The sequence below is a fragment of the Harmonia axyridis genome, chromosome 1, assembly GCF_914767665.1.
Source record: "Harmonia axyridis chromosome 1, icHarAxyr1.1, whole genome shotgun sequence".
Taxonomy (NCBI): domain Eukaryota; kingdom Metazoa; phylum Arthropoda; class Insecta; order Coleoptera; family Coccinellidae; genus Harmonia; species Harmonia axyridis.
The window spans coordinates 4,416,647-4,433,372 of NC_059501.1; the positions used below are offsets into that span (position 1 = coordinate 4,416,647).

Sequence of the window (16,726 nt, forward strand, 5' to 3'; positions counted from 1 at the left end):
TATAACGAAGATAGATATAATGGACGTAGATATAAATGGCCATAGATTAAAAAACATTAGATAATATATTCTTTAACTCCTAGGTTAAAGAAATTATTCTGTGATCGATTCAAATTGTTGATACTGATAAAACTTGAAACAAATCAAAATAAATATATAATGTTTAATGCCGAACTTATTGACTTCAAAATAGTGTATAATGTTCTTAGAGGAGTAAATATGCAGGAAGTATATTACTTCTTTTCTAATTCAATAGTATAATAAAATAAACAATCAATTTTCAGTATGCAATTTTGAAACCAATGGAAGAAGGTCTCAAAATAACTTTAGAAGAAATGAAATGCACAGAAACTTCTGTTTATTTTCCATGTAACATGTTCTCCTTATATGAATTGAAATCAGATGAGGATATATCCTTCAAAATCAATCTGAAGGTTTTCACTGAATGTTTGAATATATTTGGCGATGATGGAAACTCTAGTTTGAAATTAAGTTATAAGAATCCAGGAGCACCTCTAAGTCTTGTGTGTGTAGATTCTTGAAAATTTCAAGCAATTTCTCAAATATGTATGTTTTAGAATGAAGCATTTGGAAGAGAATATAATTGTCGATTGTGAAATCAATACTTTTTCCACCGATGATTTCCCAAATATCTCGTTGGCTGAGGAATGCAATCTGAACAAAATGGTAGTGAACGCTAATATTTTTCAAGAATTGTTATATAGGCTAGATAATTCTGCTGATGAGGTGAATATAAAAATGTCACCAGATCCTCCTTATTTCACTTTAACAGCGACTGGTAGATCTGTAAGTAACAACAGAAAATAGTTTGGAACTCTTGCTGATAACATATTTGTAGGGAGAATCACTTGTTACCATTTCCAAGAATTCTGAAGAAGTTTTTGTGTATCAATGCCAAAAAGAAACTGAAGCTCAATGCCTCTTTTCTAACCTCAAACAACTTCTGAAAATACTCAGTTATTCAAGTAAAATATCTATATCCATGGGAGAGACAGGACTGCTTGGAATACAACTGGTGATAAATTCTGATGAAAAACAAATGTATGTAGAATATTATGTTACTTCACTTGTTACCGATTAAAAATAGCTCATTAATGCCAGTTTTTCACTTGGCCCTTTGGACAGTTAATTGATAAATGAAAATGTGCATCATGAGGCACATTTGTCCCTATAATAAAAAATATCAGTCTTGAAAATGTAAGAGAATGGTTAGGTTATTTGGAGGAGAGAATATTTTCAAGATTTGGATACTTTTTTAAACTTTATTCAATTTAATTATAATGCCAGCACTTTGAATCAATATTTTCTCAAGTTTGTACTCTGAATTTGTAAATGCACTGATTTAAAACACATTAAAAATTAATTGAACAATTCTATATCCACATAATATACGCAAATTCATACTAAAACTAAATTAAACAAAAGACAAGTAAATTAAAATTATAATGTAATTAGAAAAGACAATGTTACTTTATTTAAAACAATTTTATATATTTTTTTTGAGTTTTGCAAAAATACACACAGCCGAAAATAAGACATAAACTTCCAAAATATAGCTACAGCCTTTGGTCAATGTACCAATAAAATAATAGATTAGGAAACAAATAAATCTTAACCAAATCCACAGTATTTCTAAACTTGGCTGGGTGTATCTTAACTAGAAGATTAAACAACAATATAAAAAAACTGTTCCTATATTTTTGTAATTATCACTTTTTAATATTTTTTTGGTTTTTCACAATTTTTGGACCTTATTCTTAGTAAAGCACTTCAAAGTCCATACAGACTCACTTCCAACCACAATTAAAACAAGATGTGATAGAATCAATCATTTTGGCAGTTTGAAAATACAAATCTAGTCCATTCTTCTTCCGTGAAGAGCCTTCAAACTTAAATATTTCCAGTGAATGGCTAGAGCTGAGTGCTAAACCTTGGCCTCGGCAAATCACCAAATATCTCACTACCATGTACACTTTTAGCTAATTTTTTAATGCTAGCTGCAATATCTATATTGCTATTTTTAGGAATCTGAAAACAAGGCCAAAATAAATTGATGCCCTCTGAATTGAAAATGCTATCTAGTTTTCCCATTTAATTTTAGTTTGAGTGAAAATCTTTATGTCCGCTCTTTCGTCTCTATTATGCATCTATAGAGCACTGCTGGTTGGACTTCTTGAATTTCCCTATATCTCATGAGGCATCATTGAGCTATCCCCTGAGGATCTACTGCGTGTTTAATCAACTAGCGTAATGTTTATTTGAAACTAAAATATAAACGAACTACTTATGAAATTAATGTCACCCAGTGAAGTGTGTGAATACCATTTGTTTTTTCCACAACCTGTGACCCAAGTGGCCCAAAACAAAAAATGTTATGGATAATTCCGCATAAAACAAGGGAAATTCAAGTATATTTTCAATAAAATTGAATATATTTAAAAAAAAAAGTGATACAACTTATCAACAGAAAACACTCAAGAAATCAAAATTTCCCTATTTACATCAGTCTTACCAATATTCGTTCAAAGAAAACAAAGAACACTTTGAAGGAAATTCTACAACCAATTGACAATGGCCGAACGGACAAGCAAGAAAAGAAATAAACAAAAAACAATGAAAAAAAAAAACAGTGATACTTACAGAATCATCGTCCTCATCAGTATCGAAGTCTACAGTATGGCTTTTCTTTGGTTTCAAAAATGCTGGAATGTCCATAGGAAGAGACTTGGCTATTTTTATACTGGAGCTGCGTACCCTAGATTGATACCTATCGATTTCTTTTGTGGCTTCTAAAAACAACTTGTTACCAAATATTTTCAGAAAAAAAAAACAAATATACCTTCAATATCACTACTATCTACATCTCCAAATTCTTCGTTATCTGATGGCTTGTCATCCAACCCATCGAAAGGGAACATCATATCGTCAAATTCATTAGTTTCTAAAATGGCCTTTTTTTGTTTTTTTGGCGACATTGCACTCATACCCATAGCCTGGCTAGATGCTCTATCGGAATACTTCTTAGAAATCTGAGGAACTACTTCGTCATGTGTCCTTAAGAATTTATAGCTGTTTTTGTCATCTTTGTTAGATGTTTGTGTGAAATGTGCAAGAACGATCCTGTAGATCAATAAACAAATCAACTACTCTATCCATAAAATATAAGTACAATTGGACTCACCGCATCAATGTCTGTTCCTCTGAAGATAGCCTTTCCCGTAAGAGATCCAGCATCAAATATTGTTCTTCTGTGTATTTTTTAATTCTTTCTTCTATTAGAGCTGCCTCTTTTTTCAATGCTTCCGTTGCATTCTGTTTGATTCCTGCCATTAGAGAATCCATTTCACTTGGATAAACTGAAATATACCAATTTGATAAAATGAAACAATATTTTCTTTATTAGAGCTCACAGATATCATCATTATCATCGATGAACTTTTCAACGTCTACCACGATATTGTATGCTTTAGAAAAATTTCCACTATGCCTCAGTCGTTTTACTTCCTCCTCGGTCTGCAAAAGAGAACAAAGAAATGAATTCACCTGAAATCTATTAAGTAGGTCCTATTCCTCCTTCACAATGGACAAGAAATTATAGAATTTCCTCTAGATAATAGACTACCTACCTAATACATCAGTTGAACCAATCATTATTCCTTTAGGCATTTTCAAATTAATTCAAAAACATTTCACAACAAATTATTCATTAGAATTCATTTACAGAAAAAGCTGAAAATGTTTGAAAGCACTTCATCAGAATATATCATAATTTCTTGTTTTTGTTTCTTGATTTAAATTGATAGATACAATTAAATTCGAACAAAGAAAATCCTCATTAAAATAAAAAGCACCTAGGTAAAAAACTTACCAGAAGCGATGGATGAACTATAACGCATGAGGCACCTTTTTTCTTGTGAATAGCGTGAGTATGAACCTGACAATTTATGCAATAATGAATTATCCATGACCCAACTTCCCTAGTCTCAACCAAGCCTGGTAAACTCTTGCTGATATTGTCAAGCTTCTCCACTTGTCTTAAATTATCCTATAGAAAGTCAAGAATGAAATTTGATCATTCGTCATTTTGAAATTCATTTAAATACATTATCAAAATAAATACTTACGTTTTGGAAAAATTTATCTTCGCTCTCTTCTTTTGTCAATTCCAATCGATCAATTTCCACCTCGCAAAAGTCCAATTCACTTTCAATTATAACATTCAAACATTTACAACCAACCTTATTCATTTTTTAAGCTTATTTTGAACTGTATTTTTACCGAATGCAACAAATAATTTCTCAAGGATACTTCTGATCTGACAACTTGAACGCAAAAAGTTTTTATTCGGGAAGCATAGAATTGATCGAAATTATTCCAAGATGAAACAAAGGCAGACACAGAAGATTGTGGAATTACACAGGGACGGACTACATTCGATAAAAGGATCCTGATTCCGCGTAAAAACCTGATTTTTGTTTATCATTTTGGACGATTGGAGGGAACCAGTTTCAAGCAGAAAATGGTGTAAGGTTTCCGTTGTTCCGAAAATCTTATCAGATTGGCATCATCATGGAGGAAATATTAATTTAATTAATTAAGCAGGATTATATTGCAAACGGTTGGATCAAAATTGATAATTTAAATTTTGAAAAAGAAAAGTCAACTTGGATCATATGGAGAATACGGTGTTTCTTTATGTTGGATAAATTTGTATTCAGATATTTAGTTTGGAACACTCCACATTTTTTTTATAAAAATTATTTTAAGGATAAGTGTATTAAAAATTCAATTATTACTTATGGATTCAAATAATAAATAGAAAAGATTATTTACGAAACTTGAAATGTAATAAACAATAAACGTGCTTTACTGAATTTTAATGAATGAATGATGAACTATATAAATTATTCAGGTTTAAGATTCTTCTGCTGAGTTTCCACTTTATAAAACGCTCGAATATTTCGTTGATGCGGATAAATCATTATTTTAAATTAGAATGCGCCCACGCCCAACACTAATTAATTTGATATGAAAAAGCATCTGTGAAATTCGTTGAAATTGAAAAAAATCTTTTAAAACATTATTCTGGGAATTTGAATTTTTCGGAAAAAGTAGTAAATGCCGCCTTTTAATATTTGCCGCCACGGCAAAATGCCCGCTCTAGATATGAATAAATTGAGAGGATTTGAATAATAGCTTTTGGGATCATAAAAATAAAGACATTGTGCCATAATTTCACCTATTTGAGAAATATCTTGACTCATTTGAGGCAAACTGACAAAATGGATAATTTCTACACAAAATAAATATTAGATGACGCTCAAATCTACGTCTGTATAGTGGATGGTTGTGCCAACTTAGTGACAAAAAGAACTCTAACAATATCTTCTTCGACAGAAAATATAATAATAGAATTAAATGTGTACTTTGAGCAGTTATTACTGAGATTTGTCAGCAGGGATGGGGCAAAAAATGACTATTTATTAGAATATCAAATTTATTTTGAAGACTTGTAAATAACATAAAAAGTGTACAAAATTTCATTAAAAATTACATCAAAAACATCTGCACAAATATTACTATAAAACGCTGATTTAAAATATAAGGTGTATTTTCACTGTGTTAAATTGCACTGTTCAAAAGTACATCAACTTTTTATCGAAGTATATCATCACATACTTCAAAAAATATAAATACTTCAACATTAAGTATGATATGAAATATTATTTTACAATATGTGTGAAGGTTATGCTTACAATAATGCGAGAGCCATTTAGAATTCAACCTTTTTACATCAATAATAATATTGATAATACAATGTCGTTTTGAATCAACCTCTTAAAAATATTTTGTGTAAAATAGGAATGGATATATTCGTTATAAAAGTGATTCAAAAATATAAAACTGCCTTCATCAAATAGATTTTAAATATTAAAATACAGAATATAGCTTCAATTGAAAAAAATTGTGGAGACTTAAGCAATTCCATAAATATTAAATATAGATAATCAGGGATGATAAAAAATTGGACGTCATTTGAGAAAAGTAAAAAAAATAAAAAGCTGCCTTAAAAAAATTTTTTGTGCAAGAGAGATCAATGTTTATAATATCGATATGAATACTAACACTCTTTGTGAATGTATAAGTGACCACACTTCTCTGTTTTATCACTGCTTTGAGTTTTCATAGATAATATTACCGCCATAATGAACCCAAGTACACCAAAAACGGAACATTATTCCTGTTATAAATTAAAATCACTCCAATATTTGTACAGAAAAGGAAATGTTCGAAGATAATAAAATTGAGCTTAAAATATCACAGTATAATATATTAAAATATTGAAGCTAATAACGAGAAGAAATCAAATAAAAAGAAGGATATGCTGAGATTTTCTGCATCACTTATGGATTATAAACATGTTTTGATAAACAATTTCACTGGATACTACATTATTATCCAAATTTTGATAAATATAGATGAGTATTATACATACTTGAAATTAACTCTACTAAAACTAATATTTCTAATCAATTATTTAAAACTAGGCTCACTCCACACTTCTTAAGTACATAGTTTTCAATGGAACAATCTCAATTTGAGAATTCTTCAACTTTGGATAAAATATTCTTAGCAACATTTCATAACTACAAATCCAATTGCACTAATTAAATCTTTTCTTTTGTGAGCATAAAACAGCAAAACTGAATCAAATAAATTAAAAATCAAAAAAGTTTTTTAGTTAACATACCTCAGTTCCTTTTATTCTTTGGCAAAAAGTAACTTGTACCTTAGATACTTTTCAAAAGGAACTGTTTCAGGTCTTAGATACCGAAGGGTACTTTAAATAACTGTAAAATATCTTAGAAACCAGAAAATATCTGAGATAGCAAACACAAAGTATCTCAGATACATTATTAAATTCATAAATGGACTGAAAAAGTATTGTATCAGACGTCTAAAGAATTAACTCAAGGTAAGTACTTAGGTTCCTTTTTATAGAATGCCTAGATGCCCAAAGTAACAGATAATGTCTGAATACTTTTCCAAAGTATCTTTGACAGCTCTACTTTCACTATTTCTGTCATTAGTTAGTGACTGCTTGAGGTACAAATTTCAGAGCAGCCAACATAACTGAATGTAATTTAGAGGTTATATACATATATATACCTTTATAAAAATTCAGACAAAAGCAACATTTCACCTAAAAAAATTTAGAAAGGTATAAAATATTGTGTTAAATACGTTTTATTTTGTAATTATGAAATGTCACTGCAGAATGTCTTAATATCTATTGAATTAGTAACTCACTGGGAAAGATTGTCTTCTCAATTTTAACACACTCTCATCACTCTCGTTTACTCAATCTAAACGATGTTCATTACTCTAATTATCAAATAAGGCATCGTTGATCAGGTTGATTGGAAATAAATTTCGCTTGTATTATGTAAAATAGAAACGCAAAAGATTTAACTAGCTGTATTCTGTTTTGTTGCATTTTTTGAGCATCGTTTAAACTATCTCATTCTCTGATTTCTCATATGAAAACTTCATTTTTCAGTTCTTTGTGTACACTTTTTCTCTTATCAGATGGTACCATAACCTCAACTCTGACCGTTTCTTATAATTATAGACATAACGAAACAATTTAACCAACAACCCAATGGAACAGATCATTAATTTCAAAATGAGTGAATTATAAATACTAAATCAGTCTGTCATAAATTATGGGTCATACAGAGGTTTCTGAGTTCAATCTTAGCACAAATTTATTGCTTTTAGGATCGACTACCTCCTCGGTTATGTTAAAATGCGGAATCTTTTTTACTGTACATATGAGAGATATGTCATTTTGCCTTAGCTGAAATACAACATTATCAACCACCGGTCTAGCCAACAATTCTTCGCAAATTAAAGCCCACGTCTGCACCTCTTTTTGTTCCTTATCGTTTTGAAGTACCGGCTCGGTTACCAAGTACCTTTCTAGAAACGCTTTTGGGGTGGAATCATTGCTGAGACAATTCGCTAAGTGGACCAAAATACCTTCTACGGAATGTCTGGGTTGTTGTCGAGTGACCCTCAAATATTTTTGTAAAGCCCTAGCCATCGAAGGAAAGATGGCTTGAGCAGCTTCATGCGGATCCATAGGTATCGCCGAAGCTTGATCGTTGTGCAGTCTTTTTATATGAGTGAAGGCTTCTTCAGCAGCTGTTATCAACCTAGCTTTACGCTTTTTAACCCTCCTCTCATACTCGTGTTCCTCGTAGAACCTTTCGTTATGACTTGAGTCTCTTCTACGAGCATGAGCGGCCAACATCGCTCTCGACTGAGACTGCTGCACAGCTGTGTTATTAACGCCATCTACTTCATAGAACTTAAAACTGGTTGAAGTTTTCCTTGATTTAGATACAGGTATTCTCTCTAAATAAGGATTATAAATAGGAAATTCTGTGTAATATTTTTGTAACACCCAAATGGCAGTTCTTTGGATACTTAATTGGCCTAAAGCATAACATTTGCTGACCCCGTCAGGGCTACGAACAATTTTAATATAATACGTAGGTTGTAAGTGTCGTATTTCGATAAGTACTACAGCTGCAAACAATATGAATAACAGGGTGTCTGTTAGACTTGAAGCATACGTCACTAAAGCTTTGTAGTCTACTATTTCTTCTCTAGTTGTGGCTGCTTGGGCATTTTCCGTTACTTGCACAATGTAGAATAACCAATAGGCAAAAGTACACACTAAAACTAGAAGTAAGATCGAAGCACGAAATATGAAAAATCTAGGTAAGGTTGCGGTAGGTTTTCTTAAAAACACTGCCCATGAGCTAACTCCCAAAATAAGCATTTTGAACACCAGGGAAACAAGTTGGCCCCTACATTCTGCTCCACAAGCAAGAAGCTTTTCTGAGTCGGCTAGAATGGGAGTTGACAATGCCGGAAAAAATCCTAATTTTGGCAGCACCACCATAGCTAGGGGACTTAGGAATGCTACTATTGATAACAAATATGTGAATGTAGCTGATAAGTACCTTTGGCACATGAAACCAAAACCTGTATCAGGTTCACCTGGCCAATTGTTAACATCTTCCGTTGATTGGGATTGCTCAGAGGTATTACCAGTGATGGCAGTGGTATTTTCACCCCAATTATCATCCTGAGGTAAAATTTGAACTTCTATCACTTCTTGGCCATCTCGATTGTCGGGATTTATGTTAACTGTTGTCTGAAAAGGGGCCATGTCTTCGTTTCTTTTGGATTTGTTATTTCTAGAAGAGAAAAAAGATTGCATGAATACAATGATGAAAAAGATTATGTTCTCTTTCAGGTTTCTCGTATTTCACTCTTACCTAGAACTTCTATGAGAGTGCTGCCTATGATTATTTCTATCCCGATAGCTTCTTGATCTTTTAGATCTTGAACTATTTTCTGATTTCACAGATTCTGTGTCCATATCAATTGTAGTTTCATTTGCCATACGGTAAAATTATTTGTAGTATCCACCAGACCATGAAATGTTGTAATGTACATCTGTAATGCTTTCCCTACCAATTTCCTTTGATATTTTCTGATCATAAATAAATGAAATACTAGTCTTCACCGTAAAGGAATTGATATCACCTTCGCTCATTCATGAATCTCGGCATATCGGACAAATAGGCATAATAGCACCGTTTTAATTGCTTTTCCGATAGTGGAAATTCATAAGGAATACCATACAAAATTAGAATATGGTATGATTCTTTGGTCTCAATCGAGTTTTCAATAATTTATATATAATCAGAATTCACTAATCTATTCTATGGCTCTTTGTTAATATTTTTATATGTTTATTAAATGTTTGCAATTAATAAGTCAACATATTAAAACATGGCCGGCTTTTCCGTCGAACATAGAAATAACGGAAAATCGTACAGTTTTCATGATAGATATTTTCTCATCCTCATTTTATTTTTTGATTTTAAATTTATTTCTGATATCTAGCAATTGCATAAATGAATAATTAGATTTTTTGAGTAATCAGATAGTAGTCAAAATATTTCATGCTTTATCAAGTAATTGTCCTGATTGATTATATTTTTTATTTCATAAGTAATTCTCATCTGCATGTTGGTTATTACTGAATCAAATCTTATTTTAATAATTTAATCCGATCACGTATTATAGAAAAAAGAGAAGGAAATCATATATTCTATGCACCAAAGTCAATGATTAGTAATGTTCAGTGTTCGTATTCCAATAGAATTTGGTTGATTTCTTATTTCCTAAAAAATTCTGAAACACGATTTATTAAAACTTTAAACATATAAATTAAAATGACAGATCCAAAGAAACAAGATAAGAAGGCAGCCAAAGAACCAACCCGAGAAGAAGTACTGGCTGGATTTCAAAGTTTAAGAGCCGAACAGAGACAATTCTCTTCTAAATTAGGCGAATTTGAAGCAGAACTCAATGAACACAAGTAAGTTTCTGTTGGAAATTCAACTGATATGTTTACGAAAAGCTCTGGATAGTTTGTAATATCGTTGCAGACAGTCGAAAATAACCTAACTATTCACTAATATGGTATAATTTATTTTTAGCATTGTAATAGAAACGTTGAAAAATGTGAACGAAGATAGAAAATGCTTCAGACTTATAGGAGGAGTACTCACAGAGAGGAAAGTGAAAGATGTCTTACCTACATTGATTACCAATACTGAAAGACTGAAGGAACTTATCGAAAAACTTACTGAAACAATTACAAAGAAAGGTGTAGAAATCAATGAATACAGGGAAAAGTACAATATTCGATTCCAAGGATTAGATGGGCCTAAGCAAGAGGAGAGTAAGGAGTCAGTTACATCAACAGAAAGTAGGGGAAACGTGCTTGTTTCTTCCTAGTTAGCTTTTTATTGTGAAAGCTTTTGCATTAATTAAAGACATTTGTTGCAATTTTTTTGTTGAAAACTTCTTTCAACCAATAAGACTAAACTTTTAGTTGGTTTATAGCAATGTTCTAATGCATCTGAAATTTGAAAATACACTTAAAATTTACTCCTTTATTTTAATTTCAATTTTACATTTTGCAAATTAACTTATTTGTATAATCAGCTTGGAATAGATTGATATTCATTATTTCTCAATGAAAGTACTCTTAACATAAAAATTTCTGATGTTTTTGTCTTTTAACGCCTATCTTAAGTATTTGCACACTGTTATAAAATGATATATTGAAGCAGATAAACACTGAAGTATATTTTACCATTCTTATAAGAAACTAGACAATATCTTGTGAATGGAATGAGAGAAATTTGAAATAAAAAGTTAAATCAATTTTATCTTTATACACATTTTTTTCCTGAAGAAGTTGTATTGAACATGTTGAAAATTCTGTTCAATAAAAATATTCATTCGACATGAAAGGAGGTAAAAAAAAGTCTATTTCTTATTTCATGGTCGCTAACACTGTTAAGGAAACAGAATTTTATACTTATATTCGAAATCGAAGATATAGAAGAAGAAAAAGTTTTTCATTTGTCAATTTGAAAAATACTGTTTATATTTGTTCGTTATTTATGGAATATGGTGAATCGGGTGACATTTTAGCAGAACCTATTTTTTTTGACCAACTTGGGGAGTAGAGACAGAGATATACAATTACAACTATCAGAACAAACACTAACATTAGTAGTAGAAGTAGAGCAGTTTGATGGGATTTCTTGCCGTAGATTTCAGGGTAACAGTTTGGCACATCTCTAGGTTCTAAGTCCAATGCCAATCTATTGGTCATATCATCTGGAGAAGCACATCTAAAAAAATCAGAAGTTTTATAAGCTAAAGAAAAACTGCAAATTTTTTACTGTGCTTTATTATATTTTATTCTTCGATTTTTTGTCATAAAAATTCATGGATCGCATTCTTTAGCTAAGCTAATAGATGCGATGCAGTATAAAAATCAATATTTGAATTAAATTCCACGCAAATAAGTCTCATAGTTTCTTATGAAAGAAATCTCGGAAATTTTTCGTTTGTGCATGAGCGAGCTCATCCTGTAGCTGGAAAAGCTGAAACAGGATATACCAAATTCCATCAAAATAGGATAATATAGACAGACGCAAAACCAAAGTTGTTCAGAATCGTCTGATGTGCACTTTGCGAGTGGAAATTTTGGAATAGTACACTCAAAATTATTTTTATTCTCAAGTGAACGCAAAACTTCCCTTATCTTCGTTAGACTAGGAAAGAATGAGTAGATATAAGGCATTCCTGCTGCCATAACTCTGAACTGTGAAAATAATAGTCCTGTATTGTGAGTATAACTTTAAGGTACCTATACACCTACTTTGGAATTGGAAAAACAATGACTTGGTGTTAGGAGTTTTCAGCGCTCATTCATCCATGTTCATGCACCCTTAAAGGCTTCATAATATAAATATATATGATGTCATTATTGTTGATTAGATTTAGATTTGAGGAAGGTTTCATTACACCGCCATATATTCTTGCCAATAGTCGTCGTAGCATACAGCTCTCTCCAGTTCCAGAGTTCTTTGAATTCCAGTACCTGGGATTGCTTCAAGGAGGTTACTTCCTCATTTGAAAAATCTCTTGTCCGAAGCATTTTTTGCGTTGTCTAGCGATGGCGAGGCATTCTGTCACCAGGTGATCCGGGAGTTCTTCCTCCCCACAGAATCTGAACTCGTCGTTTTCTGCAGGACTCTTCCTCATTAGGTGACAATGCCCTGTAAGGAATCCAGTGAGGTGGTGCAGCATATTCCTATCCAGGTACTTCTTAGATCTTGCAGTATCAAAGTTTCGAAGAAACTTTTTGGAATGATTCAACTCAGGAATATGTCGTCAGCCTCGCCAAAGAACCATCTGTGTACAGTGTGTACCATTTGATGATATTATTCCTGAATCCCTCATTACAGGTACCCTCCCTGGATAATCTTAAAATGACCTCACGGCCTAATCCACAAGATGATGTATGAGATCTCCAATTCACTAGTTTGCTACGTCCTCATAGCTCCAGTGACACAAACACAAGTTATAATATTCATTGATTACCTCCAAAAGGGCCAGTCCATCAACAGCGATTATTATATAGCGTTATTGGATCATTTAAAGGATGAAATAGTTAAAAAAAACGGCCCCATTCGAAGAAAATAAAGGTGCTGTTTCATCAAGACAATGCGCCGTGTCACAAATCAATGAAAACAATGGCAAAATTGCTTGAATTGTACTTCGAATTGCTTCTGCATCCACCGTACTCGCCAGATCTGGCCCCCAGCGACTTTTTCCTGTTCTCAGACCTCAAAAGAATCTCTTGTCCGAAGCATTTTTTGCGTTGTCTAGCGATGGCGAGGCATTCTGTCACCAGGTGATCCGGGAGTTCTTCCTCCCCACAGAATCTGAACTCGTCGTTTTTTGCAGGACTCTTCCTCATTAGGTGACAATGCCCTGTAAGGAATCCAGTGAGGTGGTGCAGCATATTCTTATCCAGGTACTTCTTAGATCTTGCAGTATCAAAGTTTCGAAGAAACTTTTTGGAATGATTCAACTCAGGAATATGTCGTCAGCCTCGCCAAAGAACCATCTGTGTACAGTGTGTACCATTTGATGATATTATTCCTGAATCCCTCATTACAGGTACCCTCCCTGGATAATCTTAAAATGACCTCACGGCCTAATCTAGGTTTCACAAGATGATGTATGAGATCTCCAATTCACTAGTTTGCTACGTCCTCATAGCTCCAGTGACACAAACACAGGCTAACCTATATATTCTATCGAGGGCTCTCCTCGTGCTGTTTTGACGTGCTTTGGCATGCCAGACTATCGTCCCATAAGTTATTATCAATCTCACATTTGTTTGAAACTTAAAATTTGAATGCTGAATCTCATCTTAAACGAATTCAAAGTTTGGAAATTATCAGGAAAAACTAATTTCGATTGGCCACCTAAACTATTATTATTATTATTTTAACTGGGGTCGTTTTGGTTCGGTAAGCCTTCCGGGAACTGCGACCATGCAGATCTTTTGTTCACTACCCTACTCATTCATAGAAACCCAGGGAGGTCGTCAACGATGTTAATAAAATTGACAACCTCCTTAGGGCCTTGGCCGTTACCTCTCTGGTATCCAGAACCGGCTTACCCATGTGAATGGTTCTTAGGCCCGCCAGCTCCGGACACTTGCATATCAAGTGTTCGACTGTTTCTGCTTCTGATCCACAGAGCCTGCAAATCTCGTCTGCTGACTTTCCCATACGGGCCACCTAAACTAACCGCTATATAAGAGATTCGAATCTACCATGGAAATTCCAAGTTTCTGGGTTCTTTCATTCGAGAGTTATCGTATTCACGGCTGGACGGGCGGAATTTAATTTGACCACGAAGTGTGATTCATACAAGACCATTTCTGACGCAGAAATATAGCGCTCTGGTCGGGAAATCAGCGATCAAAAAAAGAGCATTCAAAAATATGTACCGGGTGTCCTAAGATTGAATGCCTATTAAAAGTTTTCGAAGCTATGGTTATTTTCAAATTGTGAAAATTGATATGACGATATTATCCTCTACTAAACTAAAATATTTTGCAACATAAGTACTTCTGGTCATACAGTAAATGAAAATAAGATGACCTCGGATACATCCTTGTGGGACCCCTGCTCCCAAAATTCTTAATTTTAAAAATAGTTCATTATTTGGATTTTAAGTAAATTGAAACTGTTAAAATAATCTTGTTAACATCTTCGTTATAATTTATTTCATATACCAACACAGTTCTTACCTTACTTCATCCCTCCGTACCATATTCCTACGAGTGTCCTTCATCCAAAGCAGCCTGCAATCACATGTCCAAGGGTTGAAGCTCACATCCGCCTCTTCCATCTCTCTAAAGATAAACATAAAAGTTTCATCCAGTGTGGTCAACCTATTCCTTGCCAAATCGAATTTTCTCAACTTTCTAGGATACGTATGTAAGTCTAAAGCACCAAAAGCTACAGCACTGATCTCACCAAGCTTATGAGAATCCGTCAACACCAAAGTTTCCAGATTACCCAAATTGAAGAACGCGTAAGGGTTGACATTTGTAAGGTTTTCCATCCTAGACATTTTCAACGTTTTCAAATTGGTATACTTCAGGTCGTTTTCGTGTAGGTTTGTTATGTTGGTACCGGATATATCGAGGTATACTAGAGAGGGGGAAGTTCGGGGTACCACATCAATTGGATTGTCTGCTATGGATAAATATTCCAGAGCTTGGAAATCGTTCCAACACTTCGAGTGTATCCTGGTAACACCAACATTGTCCATACTTAAGTGTATCAAGTTTCGGTTGATCTGTAATTTATCCATCAAAGCAGCTGGGTGTTGCAGTGCTTGGTACAGGGAATTGTAGCTGAGGTTTATCTTCTTCAAATTCTTCAAACTGGAAAATATCCCATCGGATAACACTTCTATTTCGTTGTAACTCAGGTCGAGGACTTGCAGTTCCTCCAGTTTATCAAAGAGTTCTTTTGGTTCAAGTGACTTCAGATCGTTGTGGCTCAAGTCTAGTTGAACTAGATGCGGTAAAGATCCAAAAAAATCGTTATCTATATGAGAAATAGAGTTATGGCAGAAACTCAAGGAGAGTAAAGTGGTACCAAAGCTTAAGGGAACGTTGCTTGTGCGTAGTTCAATCAAGTTGTTGTGAGAAACATCCAAGGAACTTATCACTTCTTCTGAACTGAAGGAAGGGAATTCTTCCAACTCCAGATATTGGCACTTGGCTTCCATTAAAGCCATTGAAGTCAAATCGTCGAATTTCACATTACATTGGCAGCTGTCTTTGCTCCTTGATGAGCTACACTTTAAACTTACACTTACGGTTGAGGTTATGTAAAGAAATATACATATTGTGATATGTATATGGAGTTTTTTTAGCATGACTCCGAATTACGTTGAATGTTGTGGAAATAGAATGAAAGGTGGATCAAAACTGAACAGTTTTTCAGATAACAGTGCAGGCAAATACATCGATGACTAAGAGATAAAGTCTATTACGAGATAAGATGGGATATTATTAGATAGTCTGGTTAAATAACAATTAATTCCAAAAGTAATTGTTAGTATTCGAGTGAAAACATTGGTAAGACTAGAATATTGAAAAAAATCTCAGTATTTGCTGAATGCTGAAAGTATATGAGATTACAGTGGCGTAGCAAGAATTGAAGCAATTTTTGATTACTCAGTTGTTGTTAGATTGTCATCATAAACTTGATATCTTTCGAGTTAGGAGAATTAAAAACTCGACCATTTCTTAAGATACTTTCGCCACCAAATGACCAGGCAGTAGCCTAATGGTAAAATTGTCACCAGTTAAATTTTTCGTATTTTGTAGAATATGACCTTCTGAACAAGAAGGGAGATCCAACTCAATTATATGACTAATTTTCGAGATATAGGGTGTCGAAGTTGGATAATGGCATTTCTTCAAAGTAACATATCTCGTAGGAAATTATCTTGAATAAAAACACTTTTGCGCGACAAATATTGCTTACCTATTAGTAATAACTTAAGTCTGGTTAAAATAAAAATTATTATTAGATACGGGGTGAGTCAAGCGTCATCCAGAACGAAATCCATTTAGTTCATAATTCACCCTGTTTGTGAGATATTGCGTTGTGAGTGTAGCTACTTTTGTTATTTGAAAAAAGATGGAAAGAAAATA

General features: G+C 33.3%; 5 protein-coding genes across 5 annotated transcripts; 2 read left to right on the forward strand and 3 right to left on the reverse strand.

Moving 5' to 3' along the window:
* Window positions 1-62: 62 nt before the first annotated feature.
* On the forward strand, window positions 63-1,521 carry LOC123687180 (cell cycle checkpoint protein RAD1-like). Its single transcript, XM_045627022.1, has 4 exons — window positions 63-228; window positions 285-526; window positions 579-807; window positions 860-1,521. Exons 1-4 carry the CDS (start codon window positions 160-162, stop codon window positions 1,100-1,102), a joined length of 783 nt encoding a protein of 260 aa, XP_045482978.1. The 5' UTR covers window positions 63-159; the 3' UTR covers window positions 1,103-1,521.
* Window positions 1,270-4,365, reverse strand: LOC123687164. The gene is made up of 7 exons (XM_045627021.1): window positions 4,146-4,365; window positions 3,890-4,066; window positions 3,432-3,534; window positions 3,203-3,377; window positions 2,861-3,141; window positions 2,662-2,810; window positions 1,270-2,049 (listed from the first exon to the last, which is right to left on the reverse strand). Exons 1-7 carry the CDS (start codon window positions 4,266-4,268, stop codon window positions 1,933-1,935), a joined length of 1,125 nt encoding a protein of 374 aa, XP_045482977.1. The 5' UTR covers window positions 4,269-4,365; the 3' UTR covers window positions 1,270-1,932.
* Window positions 4,366-5,500: 1,135 nt separating this feature from the next.
* Window positions 5,501-9,924, reverse strand: LOC123687196 (vang-like protein 1). The gene is made up of 2 exons (XM_045627023.1): window positions 9,375-9,924; window positions 5,501-9,293 (listed from the first exon to the last, which is right to left on the reverse strand). The coding sequence occupies exons 1-2, from the start codon at window positions 9,500-9,502 to the stop codon at window positions 7,754-7,756; spliced, it is 1,668 nt and encodes a 555-aa protein (XP_045482979.1). The 5' UTR covers window positions 9,503-9,924; the 3' UTR covers window positions 5,501-7,753.
* A 317-nt stretch (window positions 9,925-10,241) lies between these two features.
* Window positions 10,242-11,340, forward strand: LOC123687228 (prefoldin subunit 2). The gene is made up of 2 exons (XM_045627025.1): window positions 10,242-10,486; window positions 10,608-11,340. The coding sequence occupies exons 1-2, from the start codon at window positions 10,341-10,343 to the stop codon at window positions 10,906-10,908; spliced, it is 447 nt and encodes a 148-aa protein (XP_045482981.1). The 5' UTR covers window positions 10,242-10,340; the 3' UTR covers window positions 10,909-11,340.
* LOC123687212 (phospholipase A2 inhibitor beta-like) lies at window positions 11,052-16,013 on the reverse strand. Its single transcript, XM_045627024.1, has 2 exons — window positions 14,801-16,013; window positions 11,052-11,816 (listed from the first exon to the last, which is right to left on the reverse strand). Exons 1-2 carry the CDS (start codon window positions 15,940-15,942, stop codon window positions 11,564-11,566), a joined length of 1,395 nt encoding a protein of 464 aa, XP_045482980.1. The 5' UTR covers window positions 15,943-16,013; the 3' UTR covers window positions 11,052-11,563.
* Window positions 16,014-16,726: the final 713 nt, after the last annotated feature.

Excerpts from the sequence above, each read along its gene's own strand:
- LOC123687180 (XM_045627022.1), top strand. The coding sequence starts at position 160 with ATGTTTAATGCCGAACTTATTGACTTCAAAATAGTGTATAATGTTCTT. Across the intron at positions 527-578 it reads GGAGCACCTCTAAGTCTTGT|AATGAAGCATTTGGAAGAGA; the intron begins GTGTGTAGATTC and ends TGTATGTTTTAG. Across the intron at positions 808-859 it reads TAACAGCGACTGGTAGATCT|GGAGAATCACTTGTTACCAT; the intron begins GTAAGTAACAAC and ends ACATATTTGTAG.
- LOC123687164 (XM_045627021.1), bottom strand. The coding sequence starts at position 4,268 with ATGAATAAGGTTGGTTGTAAATGTTTGAATGTTATAATTGAAAGTGAA. Across the intron at positions 3,378-3,431 it reads CGATGATAATGATGATATCT|TTTATCCAAGTGAAATGGAT; the intron begins GTGAGCTCTAAT and ends GGTATATTTCAG. Across the intron at positions 2,811-2,860 it reads AGATAGTAGTGATATTGAAG|AAGCCACAAAAGAAATCGAT; the intron begins GTATATTTGTTT and ends AGTTGTTTTTAG.
- LOC123687196 (XM_045627023.1), bottom strand. The coding sequence starts at position 9,502 with ATGGCAAATGAAACTACAATTGATATGGACACAGAATCTGTGAAATCA. Across the intron at positions 9,294-9,374 it reads CACTCTCATAGAAGTTCTAG|AAATAACAAATCCAAAAGAA; the intron begins GTAAGAGTGAAA and ends TTTCTCTTCTAG.
- LOC123687228 (XM_045627025.1), top strand. The coding sequence starts at position 10,341 with ATGACAGATCCAAAGAAACAAGATAAGAAGGCAGCCAAAGAACCAACC. Across the intron at positions 10,487-10,607 it reads GCAGAACTCAATGAACACAA|CATTGTAATAGAAACGTTGA; the intron begins GTAAGTTTCTGT and ends ATTTATTTTTAG.
- LOC123687212 (XM_045627024.1), bottom strand. The coding sequence starts at position 15,942 with ATGCTAAAAAAACTCCATATACATATCACAATATGTATATTTCTTTAC. Across the intron at positions 11,817-14,800 it reads GTACGGAGGGATGAAGTAAG|ATGTGCTTCTCCAGATGATA; the intron begins GTAAGAACTGTG and ends TGATTTTTTTAG.